This window comes from Muntiacus reevesi, chromosome 4, assembly GCF_963930625.1.
Source record: "Muntiacus reevesi chromosome 4, mMunRee1.1, whole genome shotgun sequence".
Taxonomy (NCBI): domain Eukaryota; kingdom Metazoa; phylum Chordata; class Mammalia; order Artiodactyla; family Cervidae; genus Muntiacus; species Muntiacus reevesi.
Window position 1 is genome coordinate 103011304 of NC_089252.1, and position 25535 is coordinate 103036838.

The window sequence follows — 25535 nt, forward strand, 5'->3', positions numbered from 1 at the left end:
CAGACTTTTTCAGAAGAGAAATATTAGGTTTAAATTGCAAGAATCTAGAGATTCTGAAATGTACTTGGGAAATGGAACTGTAATTGTTAAACTCATTTCGTTTACTGAAGCAGTGGTAGAAATGAAAATCATAAGGTGACTTTGGATCCCATCAAGCAGAAAATGATAAGTTTAATGCAGAAACAGTTGACTTCAGAAACTCTTGTTTTAATACTTCACAAAGACTCAGAGTCATGGTAGAGGAACATTTCAGAAATTCTTATGAAATGCTGCACAAGGAGGGGACTAGAACTCTTTGAAACTAAGTCTGAAAATTGCAGCTGTGTATTGTTACTTCTGCCTGTGGCTTGTAATGAATATATAGAAAGCTTTTAAGAGTGTCTTTTCTTTTACTAGGTCTTCTGGAGAGGCATCTTCAGGGTTTACGAAGGTGCCAGGCTTGGCTGTGCCCACTGATCTATTACTTTAATAGAGGTCTAAGTGTGTTCTGTCTTAATTACTTGGAAGCTTACTTTTTTTAAATTAAAAAAAAAAGATTTTAAAAGTTTTAAAGTCAACCTAATCATTAAAAAATAGCTCCTAGAGTATCTATGTTCTCATTTGCTTGTATTTTTGAAATTTTAACTGAAAAGTGCTTTCATGACCCATTGGCAATACAATTAACTCAGCATTTGATTCCTTGTCATTAACAGGGGCTTAGTCTCAACCAGTCTCAATTTCTGTGTGGAACTATTTGCTCCAAGTAGATGATCGCTGTCGTCATCTAGTTGCTAAGTTGTGTCCGACTCTTGAGACCCTGTGGACTGTGGCCCGCCAGGCTCCTCTGTCCATGGGGTTCTCCAGGCAAGAATATTGGAGTGGGTTGCCATTTCCTTCTCCAGAAATATATAATAAAGGCAGCTAATAGTGATATATGCAGACTCATTTTCAGAGATAGAAGTGTGTTGAAATGATTTTAAATGTCTCAATGAAAAATGGACGTTGTTGTTGTTCAGTCAAAGTTGTGTCTGACTCTTTGTGACCTCATGGACTACATCATGCCAGGCTCCCCTGTCCTTCAGTACCTACCTGGAGTTTGCTCAGATTCATGTCCATCGAGTCAGTGATGCTATCTAACCATCTCATCCTCCACCATCCCCTTCTCCTTTTACCTTCAATCTTTCCCAACATCAGGATCTTTTCCAATGTGTCAGCTCTTTGCTTCATGTGGCCAAAGTATTGGAGCTTCCACATTAGCTGAGATTTTGATATAGAAACAATGTTGTGGTATGCAAAGTGAGTGCTGCTTGGATTAATTATTAAAATGAGTAAGGACAGTAGGTTGGAGGGAAAGGAAGTATTTTAAGTAGTCCCATGAAATAGCATGTGCTTCCATTTTGTTGCTGAGCAGATGACTAGGACTGGTAGGGCCTCTTGCAAGCTTTGTGATTAAATTAAGTAGTAAAGACCTAAATTGCTTTTATAAATATAATATCATAAATAGCCATGACATAACATTTTTGAAATAGTAGAAGGTGAATTGCAAAAATGTAAAGGCAGAGTTTAGAATCACAACTTGTGCAAAGCCTGTGATACCAGACATAGTCAGTCAGGATGAAAAGATGTGCATCTTTTAAGCCCTCTGGCACATGGATGTTGTCCCTGAGAACTGAGACTCTGGGAGACCTCCCAAGCTGTGCAACTCTCCTCTGTTGGAAAGTCCAATTTCTACCCATACTCACAAGGTTTACAGGAATCAAACTATGAGGGCAGAATGTAAGAGGCTATGAAAAGCATGAGTTACCTTCAGCAGCACTGTAAAGGCTTTAATACTGGAGTGTACCATATAAATAATTGTTTTCCTACTAGGGAAAGAATGATGGCATGCCCTGTTGTATACAAGGCTTTGTTCCTAGTCTCACACATTGTTCATCTACTGACCCCAGTACTTCTCTGTTAGTCCCTCCCTCTGCAGAGTTTGCCAAAGATGCCACTCTGCTGTCTTAGATCTCCCCCTTTATTCTCAATTTGTAACACATTTTCTTATTAACCTCTGATGGATTACAAACCTCATAACCCAAACTGCATGATAATAAGCACATCACTTTCTAGACGTGAGGGCCATATCTGCAGTGAAAAAGAAGCTGTTTTCCTTGGCGGAGTAGGTTTTATTGGTGTTAGTTGTGTCACAGATGTAAGTGGTGGAAGAACTTTCAGATGAGATGAAGTGTGCCTGATGTCCACATGGACTTCATATAAAGCATGTGATGTAATTCTGATTGGTTTTTCTTCTTCCCATCACAGAGACAGACCTTCCCCAGCCTCAGTTCTCATGTATGTTCGATTGCATCACTTTCCATTTTTATTGAGTTTATGGCTATAAAAAAGCCAAAGGCATATATTTATGGAAGAATATGATTTTTTACCCCACAACTATATTCCCCTTAGAAAAACTATTTTTCCTGTTATTGTCTGCATAAAATATTTAAAATTTACCTCACGGCAGTGATAGTCTGCAAGTTATTTAAAGCAACTGCCTATTTAATATTTATAGACTGACATAGTTTTATCATTATCAATCTATTTTTATTGAATGAAGTAGCTATGTGTAGAACCTGCCATGTCTTCCTTCCTATTAAATACCATTCCATTGCTGTTAATTTCTTTCACATTCCTCTCACAATACCCCACTCCCACATGAGGTTTCTACTCCAATATTTGTAGACGTTAGCACTAATCAGCTTTTTTTATTCTTTACTATAAATATCATCATTGTTTCAGCATGTAGAGTTGAAAGTTTTTCAAGTTTTATTTTCAGATGAATCAGTTTCATATGTTGAATCAACTATATACTGTGATGTCAACTCTTCCTTGAGTAGTTGCTGATCACAACAGAGTTAATTCATTTTATAATTTTCTCTTTTCCCTCATTTTATTTATATTCTGTTCTTGTGTGTGAGAAAAAGAGAGGGGTATGGGGAGAGAACTTACTTTGTTTTAGCTAAAAATCATAGACTCGTGATTTGTTAAATTACAAAGAAATAATGTATTTCATGGATTGCACAGACCTGAGTAGTGCTAACACCCTGGACACACATACTCAAAGGACATTGATAATCTCCCACAGTTCTTTTTAGTGAACTTTTCAGCATACTCAGAATTCTTCTCAAGACTGCCTTCTGGGCAGCCTTTACCAAACCTGTAGAAGTGGCAAGTATGATGAAACCTGTATGTCCCCCTGTCTAGTCTGGGTTCACTCTGCAAGTGGGACTCTATATCAACTTTTATAGCAAATTGCTGAACCCTGAAAATTTCTGAAGCTGGAAGTCTCACTTATTTTTAAGCGTCTCACTCTGTTTATGCTCAGTAGTTATTATCAGTACCTTGGTTCTTATTTAGCTAGTTTCAATTACTGGGACAAAAATGATGGATCAAACATAGTTTAAAAACATACAATTTAAAATGTACTTATGAAATTTCAAGTTAGAAAGAATCTGAAGGGCCAAGATTAAGCCAAAGCAGGGGACTAGAATGAAAACTAGAGCACTGGTTCTATCTTCTTCTTTTTTAAACTCTTTTGTCTGCTCCAGGTCTTAGCAGCAGTGTATGGGATCTTTATTGTGACATGCTGGATCTTTAGTTGTGGCATCCAGGATCTAGTTCACTGGCCAGAGATCGAACCCAGGCCTTCTGCATTGGGAGCATGGAGTCTCAACCACTGGACTACCAGGGAAATTCCTGGTTTTGTCTTCTTGTTGGCTTTGCTAGACAGGTGAACTTGAACTTTAGTTTTCACAGTCACAGTGACACTAAAGGAAAGTGATAGAAGTTTGAGCCTGCTCAAAATGAGGAGCCAAGTAGGAGTCCCACTACCACATAAAGCTGGGATCCCAGACAGCTAGATTCTTAATGCAGGAGTAAAGTAAAAATACTTTGGCCACCTCATGCGAAGAGTTGACTCATTGGAAAAGACCCTGATAATGGGAGGGATTGGGGGCAGGAGGAGAAGGGGACGACAGAGGATGAGATGGCTGGATGGCATCACCGACTCGATGGGCATGAGTTTGAGTAAACTCTGCGGGAGTTGGTGATAGACAGGCAGGCCTGTCTGCGATTCATGGGGTTGCAAAGAGTCGGACACGACTGAGTGACTGAACTGAACTGAAAGTAAAAATAAACTGACCACTCTATTCTCCTCCCACCTAGACTAAGGGGCTCCAGGGAAAATCATTTATTTACCTATTTTAAATCTTTGAGCCAAGATAAAGGTGAAAAAACCTAGCACTGAGAATCCATAACCACAGCTGGCTCTTACACAGATGTGCAGTGTGAGGTGGTCCAAGAACTTTCAGTACAGAATGTAGTTTAAAGGAGCCCATGTTGGTAGTGCCCAGGTATTGGCTGAGATAAATGCTCTGAAGGACCACATGTTCAGCTAAGACCCCTCAGTATTTTTCTCCAGAGAAAGTTCCAAAACATGTGAGTAAAAATTAAAAAAAAATTACAGAACCTTCAAGAAAGCAAGCCACCATAAGCAGAAGCCAGTAGAAAGAATTAACAGCAGAATTAGAAGAGAGACTTCAGATACTGAAATTTTGAGACAAACACTATGAAATAGGTATGTTTAACATGTTAGATAAAAGAAGGAGTTGAAAATATGGCTAAAGGGCAAGAGGCTATAAATAATACCAAGGAAATTTAAAAAGAAGCAAATAAAATGACCTAGAAATGGAAAAATATAAAAATGGAAATTTAAAAGTTTGAGAAATACATTTAATCGCAGAGTGGTCATAGCAGAAGAGAGACTTAATAGACTAGAAAATAGGGCAGAATAAATTAAGAAAAAGATAGAAAGGTAGAAAACATTAAAGATGCATAGAAGATAGAATAAGAAGATCTAGCACAAATCTAACACAAATTCTTGAGGAAAGAGAGATGGAATAGGGACAGTTATTATTCAGAAGCCATATTTGAAGAGATAAAAGAGATAAAAGCTGAGAATTTTCACAGGTATCAGTCTACAAATTCAGAAGTCTTCAAATATCCAAAATAGGGTAAATAAAATGAAATCTCTCTATTTGCATCAAAATAAAGACATAAAATCTTAGAGGCAAAGAAAAAGTCTTAACAGAACATTTGTCCATAGGAGATATATGAACGTCTAATAAGTATGCAAGAAGATATTTGTTAGCATCTTAGGCATTAGAGAAAGCAAAACCATAAGGAGATAACCACGTTATACTCACTGGAATGGTGATGGGTGAAAAGACAGATGACAACAAGTCCTGGTGAGGTTTTAAAGAAATTAGAACCCTCATGTTTCTCGTGGGAATATAAAATGGTATAGTCAGTTTGTAAAACAGCTAAAAACTCTTCAGAAAGCTAAACGTAGTTACCATGTGACCTAGTAGTTTCACACCTGTGTTTATATCCAAGAGAAATGAAAACATATGTCTCCACACACTTGAACATGAATGGTCTTAGCAGCATTTTTAATAGTCTAAACGTGGAAACAACTTAGGTGTCCATCAACTGGTGAATGGATAGAAACAATTATGTATATTCATACAGTGAAATATTACTCAGCTATAAAGAGCAATGAAGTATTTATACATGCTACATGGATGAAACTTGAAATGTTCTGCTGTATTATAGAAGCCAGTGACAAAATACATATATTGAAGAGTGCATTTATATGAGATTCCCAGAAAAGGCCAATCCATAGAGATAATGCAGATTTTTGGTTGCCTAGGACTAGGTGTAGAGGATGAGGAATAAAGAATGACTTTTTCTACTTACAGAGTTTCATATTAAGATGATGGAAATATTCTAAAAATAAAAGTGTAATCAGATGTCATGCACATATATGGAATATTCACAGCCAACAACTGTTGGATCCATAATCTTTTTAAGCAAATAGTATACAGAATGCATTTATGATTACTGACTACATATTGTGCATAAAGCAAGATACACCGAATTTCAAATGAATACTGTAGAACAGACCATGTTCTCTACTCAGGAAGAAGTAAGACATAAAAAAAAAAAAGAGATAACTAGGAAACACTCAATTGGAAATTAAGAAACATACTTTTAAGTTATTCATGGGTCAAGGAATTATAATGGAGATTGGAAAATATTTAAGGCTGTACAATAATGTCAAGGTATATCAAACTAGAGAGAGTGAGCTAAAATGATACTGACAGGAAAATATATACTCTTAAGGCTCATACATGGAAAGAAAAAAGTATGAAAATTAGTGAGATAATATTCCAACTTAAGCTTAGGAAAAGAAAATAGAATAAACCCAAGGAAAGTATTAAGAAGAAAATAATTTTAAAATAGTAGGAATGAAGAAAGATACTCATAGATACCATAATATCAAATATAAATGAATTTTATGAAAATTTCATGCTAACAGGGTGAAAATTTAGATGAAATGAAAGTTTTTTAATGAAAACAACTTAGCAAAATTGATTCACATAATTAGAAACAGATATTCCTATAATCATTAAAGATGGATGAAGTAAGGAATGGTCTTTGGAAAAAGAAAATGCCAGCTCTGGATGGTTTTTTGGGTGATGTTTAATGAACTTTAGTGAAAAATAAATTTGCAGTTTTACACAAATCATTTCAGAACACACTAAAAGAGTGAACACTCCCTACTTTATTTGGAAGGCTAAATTGATGCTAAAACTTGATAAAGATAGCACAAGAAAGGAAAATTACAAATCAGTCTTGCCCATAAATGTAGAATTGATGACAAAATATTAGCAAGGTAAATCCAGTAATATATAAAAACCATAATGTATCATGACAAAGTGGAATTTTTCACAGTAATGCATGGAGAGAATAATATTTTAAAAAATCCATTAATATAATTTATTATAATATATTAAAGGTGAAAATGTGATAAATCACAAGGTGCAAGAAAAATGCTTGATAATATTAAGTATTCCTTAATGATTAAAAAAAATCAACTCTTGGCAGAGTTGTAATAAAAGGGAATTTTCTAAAACTTGAATGCCTTTAAAAAGCTAAAGCAAACACCGAGCTTAATGATGAAACATGAAATTCTTCCTTTTAAGATCAGGAACAAGACAGAAGCCACAAGTTCCACCAGGAATATCAGAAAAATTCCTTTCTGTCTTTCTGTGTGGCTTGATAGTGTGGCTGGCATAGACTTCTTCACAGCCAAGTGGTCACAGGACGGTTGGACTTCTGCCTTGGTGGTTAGCTTCCAGTGAGAGGAAGCTAAAGCTGCTAGTTCTCCTAGAGGCTAGAACACACATACTGACACTTGTTCTGCATTTTGCTAGCTGAAGCAAGTCACAGTCCAGTTCATGCTCAAGAGGAGGGTAAATAGACTTCTCCTTTAGTTGTGAGGAATGGCATGTGTGTGTAAGTATGAAGAAATTGGTGGCAGCCATTTCTGGAGGTCTTCTGCCGTAACTCCTACCAGACTGGCCAAAATGTAAAACTCCAGTGACATATGATATTGCAAAGACATGGAGTGATTGGCACATTTACACACTGCTTGTGACCATAGAAATTAAGTCCATTAGAAAACACTTTAATGTTATCTAGTGAATATGAAGATGTGCCCCAGCTATTTACTCTGTGTTCCAGCTATTTAATTCCTAGATTATTTTTTACAGTGTGTACCAAACAGTATGTATAAGAATGTTCAGAATAGCATTTTTCATAATAACAAACCTGGAAATAAGCCCAAATGTCTGTTAACAGCACAGTAGACAAATACACTTTGATGAAATCTTACAGTGGAATACTGTTCAGTTCAGTCGCTCAGTCGTGTCTGACTCTGCGACCCCATGGACTGCAGCACGCCAGACTTCCCTGTCCATCACTAACTCCCAGAACCTACTCAAACTCATGTCCATCACGTCGGTGATGCCATCCAACCATCTCATCCTCTGTTGTCCCCTTCTCCTCCTGCCTTCAGTCTTTCCCAGCATCAGGGTCTTTTCAGATGAGTCAACCCTTCGCATCAGGTGGCCAAAGTATTGGAGTTTCAGCTTTAGCATCAGTCCTTCCGATGAATATTCAGGACTGATTTCCTTTAGGTTGGACTGGTTGGATCTCCTTGCAATCTAAGGGATTCTCAAGAGTCTTCTCCAACACCACAGTTCAAAAGCATCAATTCTTCAGTGCTCAGCTTTCTTTATAGTCCAGCTCTCATATCCGTACATGACTACTGGAAAAACCATAGCTTTGACTAGATGGACCTTTTTAGTTTACTATCTTTGTTGGTCATAGCTTTTCTTTCAAGGAGCAAGCTTGTACTTTAATGAAAATGAAAGTGAACACATTGTACAAACAGTAACTTGATTTAATCTTGAAGATATTAGATTGAGTAGAAAAAAAGCAAAAAGCTAAAAAAGAAAAAAACTGTGCATATAAAGTTAAAAACCATGCGAAATTAAACAGTGTAGAATTTACAGGTGCAAGAAAACAAGGTAAGCTTGAAAGACAAATAAGAAAAGGATGAACACAAAATTTAGGGTGGTGATTGTTTCAAGGGAGGGAAAGGAAAGAGAAATGGGTTGGGATATGGGTAGTTCTAGTGATTTTTTAAGTGATTGAATAATGGATGTTTCTTGTATTATTTTAATATTTTATGTATTTTTGATGTTCTTTTTTTATCTTTTTAATATGTAATGTTAGAAAAAAGATCCCTCAATGCTTACTTTTTGGGGGTGAGGATTCTCTTCTGTCGAATGATGCTCCTGAATGATCATTTCTATTGTGTAGTATCAGAGAAGGTTTAGGTTCTGTCTTGGGTAATTACCTTTGTTAGCTCCCTGTTGACCCTTCTGAGGACCATGGTCAGTAGACCTTATTTTTTCTTGGATGAGTTGTGGGTTTGGCCAGGAAGCCTTCATTCCCTTGTGAACCTTGGTTCTCAGTGGTGTGGGAGATAGAAAGCATCTTGTGGACTTTCCCTTTCCTGTTTTCTATTGTCAGTCACCTCTGAAGAGCCTCCCCAGACCCCTAAGACTAAGTGATTCCCAAGGCCATATTTTTAAGCTCATGGTCTGCCATGTTGGATTAATGATCACTAGCCCTTGAAAATTTAAGAGAATTCAATAGTCCTCAAATGTAAAGAGAAGGAGCTGTGGCTTATAATTTTTTGTAATTTCATTGTTTTACAGATTGATCAGCTGAAGCAGGAGCTTTCAAAGAAAGAGTCAGAACTTCTTGCCTTACAAACAAAGCTTGAAACTCTTAGCAATCAGAATTCAGATTGCAAGCAACACATTGAAGTGCTTAAAGAGTCACTTACTGCCAAAGAACAGAGAGCTGCCATTCTTCAGACTGAGGTAAGGTACTGTTTCAGGACAGTAGACATTGAATTGACAGCAAATATCCTACCCAAACAGCTTTCATTAGAAGACTCCTTTATCCAAATCCTTGGGGCCAGATACATCTTGGATATCAGATATCTTGGGGATTTTGGAAAGGTAAGATCTGTTGCATGTATCACAGATTGTTTAACACTCCCAGTGGGGTTGCAGCAATATCCCATAAACAAATATATGAATAATTATGCAGAGAAAAATTTTTTTACACTTAAGTAGAATAATTAAAGTATATATAAGAAACCTCCTATTGATTTGTGTTAGGTTGTGCCACCAAAGGAGTTTGCTTCACAGTTTGCTTTTCTTCTTTTTTTTTTCATATTTTGTAGTTTTATTTTTGGATGTTGGAACCACAGATAATGATTGTCCCTTAAATGGTTTCATTTTATCAAAAATCATAAAAGCATCAGAATGTCCTCTACCTTCCTGTACTGTGTATCTGTGTAGGCTTCACTCCTGGCACCCTTACATTTCTTACTTCCTAAAGAGAGTCCTCAGATTTCAAGAGTATTTTACCCTTTGAAGAAAGTTGATATTGTTTCAACTTATTCACACAGTTTCTTAAATGTGATTTTTTATTTTTATTTCTTATTCATACTTAGGGAAAAAAAAGCTAAATCCTTGTTGGTATCCTACTTTCTTGCTTCTTCTCCTTGAATTATATCTTTGGGTCTGCTAAGAAATGCAAAATACAAGCTAGTTATTATGTAAATAAAACAGTTACTAGAATATAAATTGTTACATGCAGTCAATAACAGAGAATACAGTGAATCTCCCTCATTTTTGTGTTGAGGCACTGTTTTACATGGATTACTTTAGAAGGCAATCTACTTGAGTTGCATGTTGTTTCTTGTGCTCTTGAAGCCATGTCTTTGCATGTATACATTTTGGGGTCTTTGGGGAAGTTTGGATTTTCTGTAGGAGTTACTGGGGCCATAGAGTAGATCTGTGCCCTCAGTCAAGGTGCAGGAAAATGTACAGAGGAGAAAGGAAGCAGGTTCCAGGTTGGATAGGTCTTGGCATGGACCTGATCGGTCTATGCACTTCATTGGTCAATAGGCAGTTAATTGGTAGCTTCAAGCCAAAACTGTCATTTTGGCCTCAATGATGTAGGTATTTTACATTTAAGAAATATCATTTTTAGTTGTGTATAGTTCGACTGTAATGTAGAAGCTTGGATATTTAAAATTTTAAGGCATAAATGTGAACTATACCTTAATTGAAGGTTGATTTGTATAATATTTGAGGAAACAGCAGTGAATAGCAGTGAACTTAGCACTATGCTGTCTAGTACTACACTATATTAGTATATATTATTATATATATAGTAATATATAGTATGTATATACACCTTACACTATATATATAGTATACTATATATAGTAATATATAGTATATATTATTACTATATAGTATAATATATATTATAGAACTATGCTATCTAATCCTATAAAACTATGCTGTCTAATACAATAGCCACCAGGCACATGGGTCTATTCAAATCTAGATTAATTAAAGTGCAGTTAAATTTAGACTGTAGCTTCTCAGTCACACTAGCCACTTTTCATGTATTTAATAGTCATATGTAGTTAGAGACTAGTGTATGAGACAGCACAGCTATAGAACATTTCCATGTAGCACTTGTCTATTGGCTTATTGGGACAAATCCTGCCCTCTGCTTGACTTTATAAAGTTTTATTAGAACACAACCATATTCTTTCATCTATGTGCTGTCTTTGGTTGCTTTTGTGCTGAAAATATTTACTCTCTGGTCCTTTACAGAAAAAGTCTGCCATTTATGGTGTGTGATTTCTTGGTGAGAGGATTGATTGGGAATTTGCATGCCTGGCTTGTCTCCTCTCTAACAGTCTTACTCTGAACAGGGCCAGATTTGCTAACCTCCTTTCTATGATCACAAGCTTTTCTTTAAAGTGGTTGTTCACACAGCAACAGATTGCATCACAGTTGTCTCACATTGACAGTAATACTATCACTACTAATAAAGTTACTGTTGCTGTGTATTGGGTAGAAGGAAACTTAAGACGCAAGGCAGTCTGTTGAGATATGGCCCAGGCTTCTTGATAGTTCCCCTCCAGGAGGAAAGATTGAGAAAAGTCAGCTTAGGAAAACTTACTCTCTTCCTTTCACTGCCTTGTATTGATGAGTGCTTTATTCCCCAGCCTCTTTCCCTTTTCTTATTCTGTCCCCTTGTATTTTGCATCTCTCGAATTAATGTAGTTCAAATTAGACCTATATATATTTCATGAAAAAGACAGTGGTGACATTATCTGGATAGCTTCAGTCCCACATTCAATAATTAAAATGACCCAATAAAGAGACGGCACTTTGAAGTAGAAAAAATTATTCTCCGTGTGTAGAGAAAGTGAGATGATTTTCTGGTTTTCTCCTTTGAAGTTGCGAGTGTGAGATTAATGATTTTATCAGCTGGAATCATACAAGGAATTTTCTTTTGCCTTTTTTCTTTTTTTAAAGTCTTCGTAAATGGAAATGGAAAGAGTTATCTAATGGTATCCATCTCTTAGAGGAAGCAATTTAGGTTGAAATTAGCTCTAATTGTTGGATCATAGGCAAAGGATTTTTGGCAGCCCGGTAAAGTACATTAAAGTGATTTTCCTGCTTCTTGGCAAAACAGAGGAAAATAAGAGTCTCTCTACCTAATGTGGGTTAGCGGGTGAGTATTCAGTAGGTAAGATGTTCCTTGTGCCCTACAAGGAAAGAACTGAGTTTACATTCCTGCAAAAGGTATGATTTTCATCCTTAGAAGAGGTTATAAGTGATAGCTCCTTCCAGGTAGATGCCTGAGTCTTTATTGAAGGCTCTTGCTGAAACAGAAGACGACTTTCTCTAGAATGGGAAGAGGCCTTCTGGCACTCTGGAAAACCTTTGCCATTAGCTATCTTTGGCTTCTCTTTTAGAATATGGTGAAAGTGACAGATGACACTGACTCAACAGTTCATCTCCGTGAGGAAGGCTTTTAACACCATGCAATTTGCATTTGGGAGGTGGTAGGTTGAAGGGTGGGACAAGGGGGGAGGCAAGTTGTCTGGGTTTGTGGCTATGTGGCTTGGCTCCTGGATAGATGTGTTTTAACTTGTACAGATGCCCAGATGCTCTTTGACATGTGTGCAGTAAATCAATAGAATAATAATTACACACACAGACACCACATAGCTCTTAACATAGCATTTTACTTTTTAAAATAGCTTCAAAGAACCCTAATGCCAAGTATCTTATTTTGCTACTTCCCTTGATGTTTTCCATGTACTAATTTACCCTTATCAACCAACACATTAATTTCATGTGCATAGAGATAATAATAAATTGACTTTAGTGCCTTGACTTTTATGAATTTCAATGAATAATTGCCAACATATCCAGAAATTAGATAGAAGAAAGGCCTAGCTATTATTTTATCATCTGAAGGAAAATGTGATATGAAAAAGCAGCATTTAGAAGTGGGAGATGTGTGCACGTGCCTTAATCTCCCCATTTAATCACTGTGACGTAAACAAGACTTAAATTTCTGAGCCCCCACATCTTGCTTGTAAAACAGCAGTGTTGTGCCCGCTGGACGTGTCCATGTGAGGATGTTTAGATTCTTCTAAAGGGTTTTAACTATCAGTTGTGTTGACTACCATCATTGCTGTGATTTTTATCACTACTGTATATCAGGATATTTGGGGAAAACTCTCCACCTCACTTCTCCTCTTACCATCCATTCTGTGTGTTCTACCCTTGTGGGTCTCCTTTGAATTTTTGGTGTCTGCTTTTATTGAGTTCAGACTTTTATATTTCAATTGAGTCACTTTTTTATGTCTTAGAATGATGCAGAGAAATGAAGATACTGTGAAAATGCCATCTATTTTGCTCTGGCTTCAAATTAAAAGATGTCTTTGTGTTTTCTTACAAGTACACTTTGCCCCAGCCCAGCATAATTCCCAAACTGCCAAGCATGATGTCTCTTCTGTATGTTTTCTGGAAGATACGTTATATGATAGTGGTATGTGATGGTTGCCTTTATACTCATTTCTGTTCCAAGTAGTTAGGGAAACCTTCTACTGGTCTAAAAGAAAACACTTGAAAACCTGTGAATTAAAATATGTATGGGTTTAGTGTTGAGAAGGTGAGAGGCAACACATGCAGGTTAGGTTAGTGGTAGCTCCTTGGCAAAGATCCATAACATTTTTGATTTTGGCTTTTAAATGTCATCAATATAAGAAAATGTCGTGCAGTCTGTTGGTTCACTCCTCAGAAAATTAACCTCAGCACATAAATACTTATATTCACATGCCATAACATATATACTTTTAGGTAGTTTACATATACCCTGAAGCATTTCCAAGAGTTTCACATTAAAGATCCCTGCCCTATGGATTTCGTGAATTTTTCATTCAACATATATATTTTGAATGACTACTATGTGCCACATTTGGTTCCTGCCTTTATTGAGTCAACATTGTAGTGGGTATATGGATATATGATAGAGAGCTGATCAGAATACCTTGACCACTCACTGAATCCATTATCACTGATTGGTAATAATCCCACACAAAATTTTAATTGGACTTCATCTCTCTTTGCTTTTTTAAAAGCAGAGAAAAGGAAACAAAGAAGCTAGAAATAAATGTTTAGCTCCTTTGACGACTGAAGTATGCAAGGTATATGAATATAGCCATTTATATCTCTTGTAATTTAAAGCTAATATTGCTAAAGGTTCCCTCCTGATTCAGTGGTAAGGAATTCGCCTGCCAATGCAGGAGATGTTACTTTGATCCCTGGGTTGGGAAGATCTCCTGGGGAAGGGAATGGCTACCCACTCCAATATTCCTAAGGTGATTATACTGTTAATGTTAAGATTTTATGTTTGATTTAAACTGATCCTCTGGTTCTCCTTGAGAAAAGGAATTATATTTATAAACTTACAAATTATTTCAGGAGTTACTGCATCTACTTAGAAATGCTTTAGTCAGCTATACTTTAGATAGACCCTCCCCTCAACTTGTCTGAACAAGCAGCATATTATTTGAAAATATTTTATTAAGCATCAATGATGCACAAGGTGTTGGACAGTGTGGGATCCATAATCTCAGAGGATACTGGTCTTGAATTTAGTAATTTAATTACATTGCTCAAATGTCTACTAAGTACAAGACATGCCTGCTCTCTTGACTTCAAAAAACTGTGGCTGTTTTTCATGCAATATGTTATTTTAAACTTGACTTACAACTTGTGAATTTGGTATTGTTGTCCCCATTTTTTAAGACTAGGAAATAGAGGTTCAGAGAGAATATGTATCTTGTTCAAGGTCACAGAACAGTGAGTGACAGACTTGGGTTCTCAAGTTCTAAAACTCTTAACTAGAAATCTAACACTTTTCAAGAGTCCCAGTGGACCAAGGGCTTTCTTTGTGTTAAGGAAGTGATGTACATTATCTCATTTAATATTCATGGCAAAGGTTATGCCAGATTTTATAATTCTGTATTTAATAGGTAGGTGCACTCGGGATTCAAGAATGCTCACCAGATACAACCCTATACCGTCTATGAATAAGGATAAGAATGAATAACTCCGAGATTGTAAATTCTTACAGTAACATTGTGGCTGCAGCAGTAGCACTGTGGGTATATTAATGAGGGATATTGTCCAAACGTTAGGGAGGATACCATTTTTATGAAGTCTAGAATTCCAGTATATTGAGAAGAATGTATTGTATATTATTTAATTTTTATTTATTTAAAGATGTTTAGGATTGTGCATATATGTACATATTCACACATGCATTCACCCTTTGAAGGGAAAAAAAAGGAATGGACAACTGTATCTTACTGTGTTTTATTTTTGTTAGAGTCTCAGGTGATCTTTAAATGGTCTATGATACACATACTGTACATTCGTAGTATAAAAATTAAATGCATTCTTAAGAGAAATGGTGATGATAATTTCTTTAGGGAGGTTGTACAAGGTACTGGTGGAGGAGGAGGTGCTTTTTAAGCCCATGGCAGCATTTTTTGTTCCTCTGAGTCATGGATGATTCAGTGTGATAACACAACTAGTGGAGCTGTCAGTTTTCATGATGAATCATAAAACCAAGCTTTTGACTCTGAAAATGTTGTTTTATGGAGAAAAGACACATTTTATGAGTCCTTGTTTCTGGGTTTTTTTTTTCTCATTGAAATGGCTCCTCCACCCTACTTCAAGGTGAGGCCAGGACTCCTGGTTTTATAACCTATAGGTTATAGACCTATAACCTTTATAGGTCACACTGACAAGGAGCTGGGAATGCTTCATGGTGTCCAGGGGCTGTGGGACAAGATGCATTCACATAGGCTTTGCAAACTGTTCATATACTTGAGGAACTACTCCTTCTTCTAAACTCACGCAAGTTGACAAAAGGAGTTTTTTAAATGACTGGAAATTGTATTTTCCACAGTATATAAGATGGGATTTACAAAGAGTGCTCCTTTACTTTTAAAAAATAATTACAGTTTTCCTTTTTACCTCTTGCCCCTGTTGACTGGCAAGCAGTAAAGTCCTTTTTAATCACTTTAGCCCAGCCTTCAAACAATAATATTAGAATTGTCCTTTTTGAGATAGACTTTTGTTTAATGCCCTTCATAATCACAGCGTTTAAAAGTGAATTGTTTTTTTCAAAAAGTTAGTAGCAAATGATGGAACCAACTTTTAAGACTGTCAAAACACCCCAGTGCCAAATCAGGGTGCATTGTATCACTTTTAAGACTTTCAAGGAATGTCTTTAAAATTAAAAAATGAAAGAGGTTGGTGAAAAAATATACAAATCAAAATCCTGGTGTCACTTGTATTTTTCATTCTAATCCCATCGTTGGCTTCACATTTTAAAATGTTTTTATTTGACCAGGAAAGGCATCATTTGAAATTTTTATTGATAACACTCTTAACTTCAAGAAAAAGACATAAACCTGCAAAGCTGTAACTATCATGGTGGCCACAATTGGGAGGTCTGCAAAATAGTTTATTACCAGTAGGGAAAAAATCTTGGGAACCACAGTCATTATAGGGGTCACCACCTCTGCTACGTGCATTTTATTTTTTTTCCCCTTTTCATTTTGAGGGTATGTATGATGGCAGTGCCAAACTACACACATTCCCCTCCCCTAATGTCTGTGGGCTTTGTTTTGATTCTCTCTTTATTAATGATGTGAAAACTTTGGGGTCACACAAAAATGAGCCAGGGTCAGCCTTTGGGGGCCCCAGAATGCTGAAAATGTCTTGGTATCTAGCTAGTAAAGACATTGTTTAAAGGAGCTAGGTTTCACTTCAGATTTTTAGCTGTTCTGCAGATTTTAGATACCTGGGTACACTTTGCAAGTCAGTCTCCTACTCTTGCTTTCTTAAAGTGAAAAAGGAAAGACTTGTGGTGAAGTAATTAAAATGTGTCCTGGTTGTTGGCTGCAGTTCTGTGACTTTTTTGAGGGGTCCTGTTAAAGGATGGTACAGGTAGTTACAAACATTCTTTTATTCCATAGGTCCATAGCCCAGTGCTTTTGTTATCATTGTTCAGGCTTTCAGAAAATGCCATATTTAACACCTTGTTAGTATAAAATTGCTTTTGACTTCATAAACACAGGTGTTCAGTTTGAATCTTAATCAACTGTGAAATAGGTAGATGTCTAAAAGGAAATTCTATAAATTGTGAACATGACTCTGTCAGCACACTAAATGGATTAGGAAAATTCATTGTCTGCCGTGTAATTGAATGCCAGTGTGATGCGTGGACAAGAATTAGTCTTGAAAAGCCAATAAAATGGAGGAAAAAAGCAGAACCCAGGAGATGTTGATTGTGTGGGTTCCCCCCACCACAAATGAACTCTGATGCAGAAGAACTTGGACATCAGAATGGCTATTTAGAGGACGGCCAAGAAGGAATACATATGAGCAGACAACACAGAATTTATAGAGTAAAACCACAAGCACCTTATTTTCCATTGTACTAAAATAATGATATTTTACAGTACCATTTTATATGTAATTCTGCTTTCAATTTTATATTGTTACTGCAGCTCAAATCTCATTATAAACGTTCCAACAAAAATCCCTTTTTAATCAAAAACTTTCCAATCCTTAGCCCATTGTCAACTTACTTTGAACAACGTATTTTTCTAGTGAAGCAAAGGAATTTGGCCCTTCTATCTGAGCTCATTGGGATGTTATTTGAACTGTGTGGCTCAACATGTAATTAAGATAACTGATTCATTTTAATTTCTGTATTACATCCCTTCATAATGTGTATCCATTTTGGGGGAGGGGTATAGAGATACAGGGTCAGAGCCATTTATATTCTTTGAAAGAAAAGCAATAGATCAGTAGTGCTTTTTATTTCTATTTTATAAAAGATGTCTATACTATATTAAGTTGCAACTTAAAGTGACAATATACAAGTAGTTAATCATCTGTGAGAGAGTACATGTCCATGGTAAGTGCTACCTACTGGTGAATGGTTTGCAGGAAAAAAAGAATATATTTATGTCATGTCTGTGGGAAGCTGAAAATTGCCACTTTAGAAAAGGAGATGACAGAATTTAGGAGGAGGAAAATCCAACCAAACTCTCACTGACCTCCAAGCTCACTTTCTTTCTTTTTTTTGGTATAAATTTTATGGAAAACAGAATTTATTAAGTACTTCCATTTATTTTTTTTCCTTTTGGAATCACCATTTGGAAATAACCAGTGTACATTGTGATTAAGTTCTCCCTGACACTGGACCCACATTTGTAACACTTGCCTCCATTCCTCTGGAAAAAGGATAACATTTGCTGTGGTTGGGCTTCTTTATGTGTGTATTTACATATTAAACCAAAATGTAAAGAGTGAAGTTAAATTGCAGGGCTTCTGCAAGAATCTTTTACCCATTCTCATATGAACTTTATTCTTTTTAAATTAAATACAGATATTTATTCTATACAGACATATATTTCACCCTTCTTGTTTTATTTTTTTTAAAAAGGGGAGAATACAACTTGAGGTAATAAGTTGTGTGGGGGAGGATCATTTTAACTCTAGAAATTTGTTTTTATGGCCAGCATTTCTTTCTTGAAGTGTGTGAAATTTATTTTTTTGCATGTATTTTTTATATTATTTAAAATTTTCAGTGTAAGGGATTTATCAAATCCTTATTAATAGAATAATATTCAGCCTCTACAATACTACTTGGCAGTTGTTAATTTGAAACTGGACAGATTCTAAGTTCTATTGTTAAGATCTTGTGAAATGTGAAGGGAAGAAGAAGACCCAGCTCCTCACTTACTGAGTGTGACTGCTTAGCTAGTGCCAGCAAAGCTGGGTGTCAGAGGGCTGGTTCTCCATGGCTATGACCACCTTTGGCAACTCTTGTGAGAGCAGTTGAGGAAAAAGGGAAACTCATGACTAGGAGAATTGCTTAGGACTGCCAGAGATCTAGACATTAGGGTTTGTCAACTCTTCTACCTCACTCCTATCCAAAGTTGAAAAATACATTTATGGAAAGATGTACATGAGTTTTAAAGATTTAACTTGGAAAAATGTAGTCATATTTGTTTTTTGCTGTGTGTATGTGTGTGTGTTGTGTGTATGTGTTAGAAGAAACAGAGCACTAAGGTACGGAAGCTAGATAAATAGCATCACTTTGGCAACCTTCTTTGTTGGATCTTCTGTAGGTTAAATAAGCCCACTAAATCAAATGCCTTTTGTGGGTTAGGTGTAGTGCTAAATGCCAGGAATACAAAAATTAAAAAGAGATAAATGTTCTCGGCATTACCACTCATAATATGATTATTGAGAAATATTTAAGTGTTTTTTTTTTTTTTTTTTCTTTTTGTCCTTGAGTATCCCCTAGGGTTGACTCATGGAAAATACAGTCCAGTGAACTGTTAGTTGCTTATCAGAGCAATCCATAAAGACTTTGGGCGTGTAACAGGGCCTCTGAGGAAGACCATGGAAGTAACTAACCAGAAGGAGAACTTGTCTCTATGCTCAGAGCCTTTTTCATTTATAGATCTTTAAATTTTCAAGTGTCACTTTCTTGGACAAAGTTTATAATGTAGGTTGTATAGTACACAAAAATACAGTCTTATTCCTCAGAGGCATTGTGGCCTAGCTGGAGTTTTCATTACTGTGCTGCATGCACTTAAGTATTTATTTTAACCCTTTGTTAACCTAATATTTATAAATAAGGAAAACATCATCACAACATAAATTTATTGAAGAAAGGGATGTTTTGACTTACTCTCTGAAGTATCTGAGCTCTGAGAGTAGTGCCTGGCACAATGTAGGGACTGCAAAAATATTTGTTGAATCTATTATTGATCTTTGGCATTACTGGAAGTGTAGTGGGAGGATTAGATGTGATATTGCATCATGGTAGCAATGGAAATATTCCTTTTTAGGTGACGCTTTAATATTAGTATTATGAGAAAACATGAATTAACTCTTCTGTAACTTTGTTATGGGGAAAATATTCCTAACTATGAATCAAGATCTGCTAGTAGCAAAAATATGTAAGATTGATAAGCTTGATGACATGAAATAAAGAATTTGTGCCTGGCAAAAATTATCATAGAGTAAAAGACAAGTAACAACTTGAGCAATATACTTGCTAGTTATGCTGCAAAAAGAGGGTTTTTATCTTTAATAAAGTTTTTATAAACAACCCTAGGGACCAATAACCTATAGAACCAAAGGGTAGTAATATATAGATAGAACGATGGTCATAATATTATAGGTTATACACAGAAAAGTAGATGTGAGTAGTCCTTAATTTATGATGCTCAACCTGATACATAAGAGAAATGCATATTAAAACTACATTGAAAAATGATTGCTCATTTGTTAGATTAGCAAAAATTCCAAGATTTGAAATATATGCTACTTATTGGTGGGGAAAAACTAGCCTTACAATACCACTGCTCTTAGGAATGCAAAATGGTACATCCCCTTTCAGAGAGGAATTTGCCAACATCTAGCAGTTCACACAAGTTTGCCTTTGACTCAGAAATTCCAATCCTAGGAGTAGATTCCAAAGATACACTGACAAAAATACAGAACAGCAAGATTTTTCATTACAATATCATCTGTAATAGTAAAAGACTAGAAACAACCAACGTGTCTGTCAGAATGGGACTTACTGAGTAAGTAAGTCACTGTGATCCGCAAATGGATTACTATGTAGCTGTGTAAAAGATGAAGAATATCTCTATATATTGATATGGAGTGACCTGTAGGATATATGGTGAGGTGGAAAAAAAATAGATTGCTGAAAAGTGTATAAACCTGCTATTAACCTAAGAGATTGAAGAAATGCACATGTATGTATAAATATATGTATGAATATATATATATATATATATATTTGTTTAGATTAAAAAAAATGGTGGACAAACCATAATATTGAAAAACAAATTTGAGGGGTTTTGTTAATAGAATGAATGAACATGGAGAGAGAACTTAGACTTCTTTGGATATAGTTTGTATTGTAGGTTTTACTTTGAAACTGTATTTTACATAATTAAAAAGCAAAATTAAATCCAAAAAAGGCAGTTTCTGAAAAGTTAAAGGAAAATGAAACAAATGAACCAGTTTACTAATGTGAGTGGTGTTATCCCCACACAGTGAGGATCTATTCCAGGTGACTATAAAATACAGTACTTTGAGTAACATCTCTAGTGAAATACTGTATAGTTCCAGACAAAAAAGACTACATAGAATCTTAAACTTTTTTCAATGATTATATTATTGGTTGTAGTGCGTATTATTTATTATAGGAAATTATTTATTCTAAGACAAGTGTGTGCAAAGAATGGGGTAAAACAAATGAGTGTTTCTGTTGGCGTCATTAAAAGCTTGGATTTTCAGGACTTGGGAGGAAGAAGATACAGATGTGAGATTGATGAAGTTAAGTAAAAATACTGTAGTCCTGTGATGTGTGTTTTAAAAAATCTATATCAGTATATCAATATCTATGTAACTTATCTGTATCGGTTATATCCTAGCTGTGTCCCTGCAAAGTCCTAGAAATAAGGATCCATCTCTGGTAGTGATAGCCTTTCCAAGCATCATATTCGCTGTTTTCCCACTACAGGCTTCTGTGGAAATGGATTAGTCTGTGCCTGGGAGAGGAAATGGTGAAATCTTGTCATTTCAGAAAGTAGTGAAAAAAACAAAAGTTAGTCTCTCAGTCATGTTCAACTCTTTGTGACCCCGTGGACCCTAGCCCACCAGGCTCCTCAGTCCATGGGATTTTCCAGGCAAGAATTCTGGAGTGGATTGCCATTCCCTTCTCCAGGGAATCTGCCTGACCCAGGGTCTCCTGCATTACAGGCAGATTCTTTATCACTGAGCTGCCAGGGAAGAGTAAGGAAAGTAGGGAAGCTCTCAAAGATTTATCAGTTCATTTCATTCACTCAGTTGTGTCCGACTCTTTGTAACCTCATGGACTGCAGCACACCAGGCCTCCCTGTCCATCACCAAATCCCAGAGTTTATTCAAACTCATGTCCCTTGAGTCAGTGATGCCATCCATTCATCTCATCCCCTGTTGTCCCCTTCTCTTCCCGCCTTCAATCTTTCCCAGCATCAGGGTCTTTTCAAATGAGTCAGCCCTTCGCATCAGGTGGCCACAGTATTGGAGTTTCAGCTTCAGCATCAGACCTTCCAATGAATATTCAGGGCTGGTTTCCTTTAGGATGGACTGGTTGGATCTCCTTGCAATCCAAGGGACTCTCCAGAGTCTTCTTCAACACCACAGTTCAAAAGCATCAATTTTTTGGCACTCAGTCTTCTGTTATGATCCAACTCTCACATCCATACATGACTACTGGAAAAACCACAACTTTAACTAGATGGACCTTTGTTGGCAAAGTAATGTCTCTGCTTTTTAATATGCTGTCTAGGTTGGTCATAACTTTTCTTCCAAGGAGCAAGTGTTTTTTAATTTCATGGCTGCAGTCACCATCTGCAGTGATTTTGAAGCCCCAAAAAATAGTCTGTCACTGTTTCCACTGTTTCCCCATCTATTTGCCATGAAGTAATGGGACCAGATGCCATGATCTTAGTTTTCTGAATGCTGAGCTTTAAGCCAACTTTTTCACTCTCCTCTTTCACTTTCATCAAGAGGCTCTTTAGTTTTTCTTCATTTTCTGCCATAAGGGTGGTGTCATCTGCATATCTAAGGTATTGATATTTCTCTCAGCAATCTTGATTCTGGCTTGTGCTTCATCCAGTCCAGCATTTCTCATGATGTAGTCTGCATATAAGTTAAATAAGCAGGGTGACAATATACAGCCTTGATGTACTCCTTTCTTGATTTGGAACCAGTCTGTTGTTCTGTGTCCAGTTCTAATGTTGCTTCCTGACCTGCATACAGATTTCTCAGGAGGCAGGTCAGGTGGTCTGTATTTCCATCTCTCGAAAAATTTTCCACAGTTTGTTGTGATCCTTACAGTCAAAGGCTTTGGCATAATCAATAAATCAGAAGTAGATGTTTTTCTGGGACTCTCATGCTTTTTTCATTATCCAACGGATGTTAGGAATTTGATTCTGGTTCCTCTGCCTTTTCTAAATCCAGCTTGAAGATCTGGAAGTTCATTGTTCATGTACTGTTGAAGCCTGACTTGGAGAATTTTGACAATTACTTTACTAGTGTGTGAGATGAGTGCATTTGTGTGGTAGTTTGAGCATGCTTTGGCATTGCCTTTCTTTGGGGTTGGAATGAAAACTGACCTTTTCCAGTCCTATGGCCACTGCTGAGTTTTCCAAATTTGTTGGCATATTGAATGCAACACTTTTGCAGCATCATCTTTTAGGATTTGAAATAGCTCAACTGGAATTCCATCAGCTCTACTAGCTTTCTTCATGGTGATGCTTCCTGAGGTCCACTTGACTTTGAACCCCAGGATGTCTGGCTCTAGGTGAGTGATCACACCATCATGATTATCTGGGTTGTGAAGATCTTTTTTGTATAGTTCTTCTGTGTATGCTTGCCACCTCTTCTTAATATCTTCTGCTTCTGTTAAGTTCATACCATTTCTGTCTTTTATTGTGCCCATCTTTGCATGAAAAGTTCCCTTGGTATCTCTGATTTTCTTAAAGAGATTTCTAGTCTTTCCCATTCTATTGTTTTCCTCTGTTTCTTTGCATTGATCACTGAGGAATGCTTTCTTTTTTTTATTTTATTTTATTTTATTTTATTTATTTTTTTATTTTTTTAATTTTTTATTTTTCAGTGGATTTTGTCATACATTGATATGAATCAGCCATAGAGTTACACGAATTCCCCATCCTGGTCCCCCATCCCACCTCCCTCTCCACCCGATTCCTCTGGGTCTTCCCAGCTCACCAGGCCCGAACACTTGACTCATGCTTCCCACCTGGGCTGGTGATCTGTTTCACCACAGATAATATACATGCTGTTCTTTCGAAACATCCCACCCTCACCTTCTCCCACAGAGTTCAAAAGTCTGTTCTGTACTTCTGCATCTTTTCTTCTGCCCTGCATATAGGGCCATCGTTACCATCTTTCTAAATTCCGTATATATGTGTTAGTATACTGTAATGTTCTTTATCTTTCTGGCTCACCTCACTCTATATAATGGGCTCCAGTTTCATCCATCTCATTAGAACTGATTCAAATGAATTCTTTTTAACGGCTGAGTAATATTCCATGGTGTATATGTACCACAGCTTCCTTATCCATTCATCTGCTGATGGGCATCTAGGTTGCTTCCATGTCCTGGCTATTATAAACAGTGCTGCGATGAACATTGGGGTGCACGTGTCTCTTTCAGATCTGGATTCCTCGGTGTGTATGCCCAGAAGTGGTATTGCTGGGTCATATGGTAGTTCTATTTCCAGTTTTTTAAGAAATCTCCACACTGTTTTCCATAGTGGCTGTACTAGTTTGCATTCCCACCAAGAGTGTAAGAGGGTTCCCTTTTCTCCACACCCTCTCCAGCATTTATTGCTTGTAGACTGTTGGATAGCAGCCATCCTGACTGGCGTGTAATGGTACCTCATTGTGGTTTTGATTTGCATTTCTCTGATAATGAGTGATGTGGAGCATCTTTTCATGTGTTTGTTAGCCATCTGTATGTCTTCTTTGGAGAAATGTCTGTTTAGTTCTTTGGCCCATTTTTTGATTGGGTCATTTATTATTCTGGAATTGAGCTTCAGGAGTTGCTTGTATATTTTTGAGATTAATCCTTTGTCTGTTTTGAGGAATGCTTTCTTATCTCTCCTTGCTATTCTTTGGAACTCTGCATTCAAATAGGTATATCTTTCCTTCTCTCCTTTGCCTTTCACTTCTCTTCTTTTCATTGATAGGACACATCAAAAGGAGTTAGGGGCAAATTTTTTTTTTTTTTAAATGTGCCCACTGAACAAAAAATATGAGCTTTAATAGTACATGAAATATGCTTCATTCATTCCCTGAGTTCAGGATGAGTACTATTTAAAAAAACTTTTTTGTCTTTGTAGATTCTAGGGAGCCAATACATTATTTTTGAAACTGGCAATAAATGGAAAGAAATGAGCCCTCATTATAACTTACGTATATAAATGCTACCTCAGGGTAGCAAAGAGCTGCAGCAGAGAAGATTGTCTTTGTAGATATATTCCAGCTAATAAATGAAGAAAGAATGCTAGACTCTCACCATTTTGCAACCTCTAATGATTTCATGGATCTGGGGATTGAGTATTAATGGATGCCACATCGAATACTGCATGCTTCCTGATAGAAGCCAATGAAACAGTTTTGCTCGAAAAGTCCAACCTGAAACTTACTGGAAATACAGAGGACAGAGAGGAACTTAGCAAACAATGCCAAGGGATTCAGTGAGCAGGCTCCCCACTGTGAGAAATTTGAAGAATAGGAATGATGACTCCGTGCAGTTTTTTGTTTTTGAGTTTTTAGAGACAACCATGAGTTTTCAAGGAAAAGAGACATAGGTAGCGAGGGAAATCATTGATTAAAAAACTTGAAACCAGTGAACCAATTATAATGTATGAACCTTATTTAGATCCTGATTCAAATAAACAAAATGGTAAAATTATGAGCCAACTAGGGAAATTTGAAGATTGATCTGATGATAATAAGGAGTCACTGGTAAACTTGTCTTAGGTGTGATAACATTTCTTTAAAAAACATAGA

General features: G+C 36.5%; 1 protein-coding gene across 1 annotated transcript in view; it reads left to right on the forward strand.

Annotated features, from left to right (window-relative positions):
• The window catches only part of ERC2 (ELKS/RAB6-interacting/CAST family member 2), a 919595-nt gene that overhangs the window by 268802 nt on the left and 625258 nt on the right, over positions 1–25535 (forward strand). The window contains exon 5 of the mRNA XM_065935028.1: positions 9153–9320. Coding sequence (XP_065791100.1) covers positions 9153–9320 — 168 coding nt within the window. The remainder of the gene's footprint in view (positions 1–9152; positions 9321–25535) is intronic.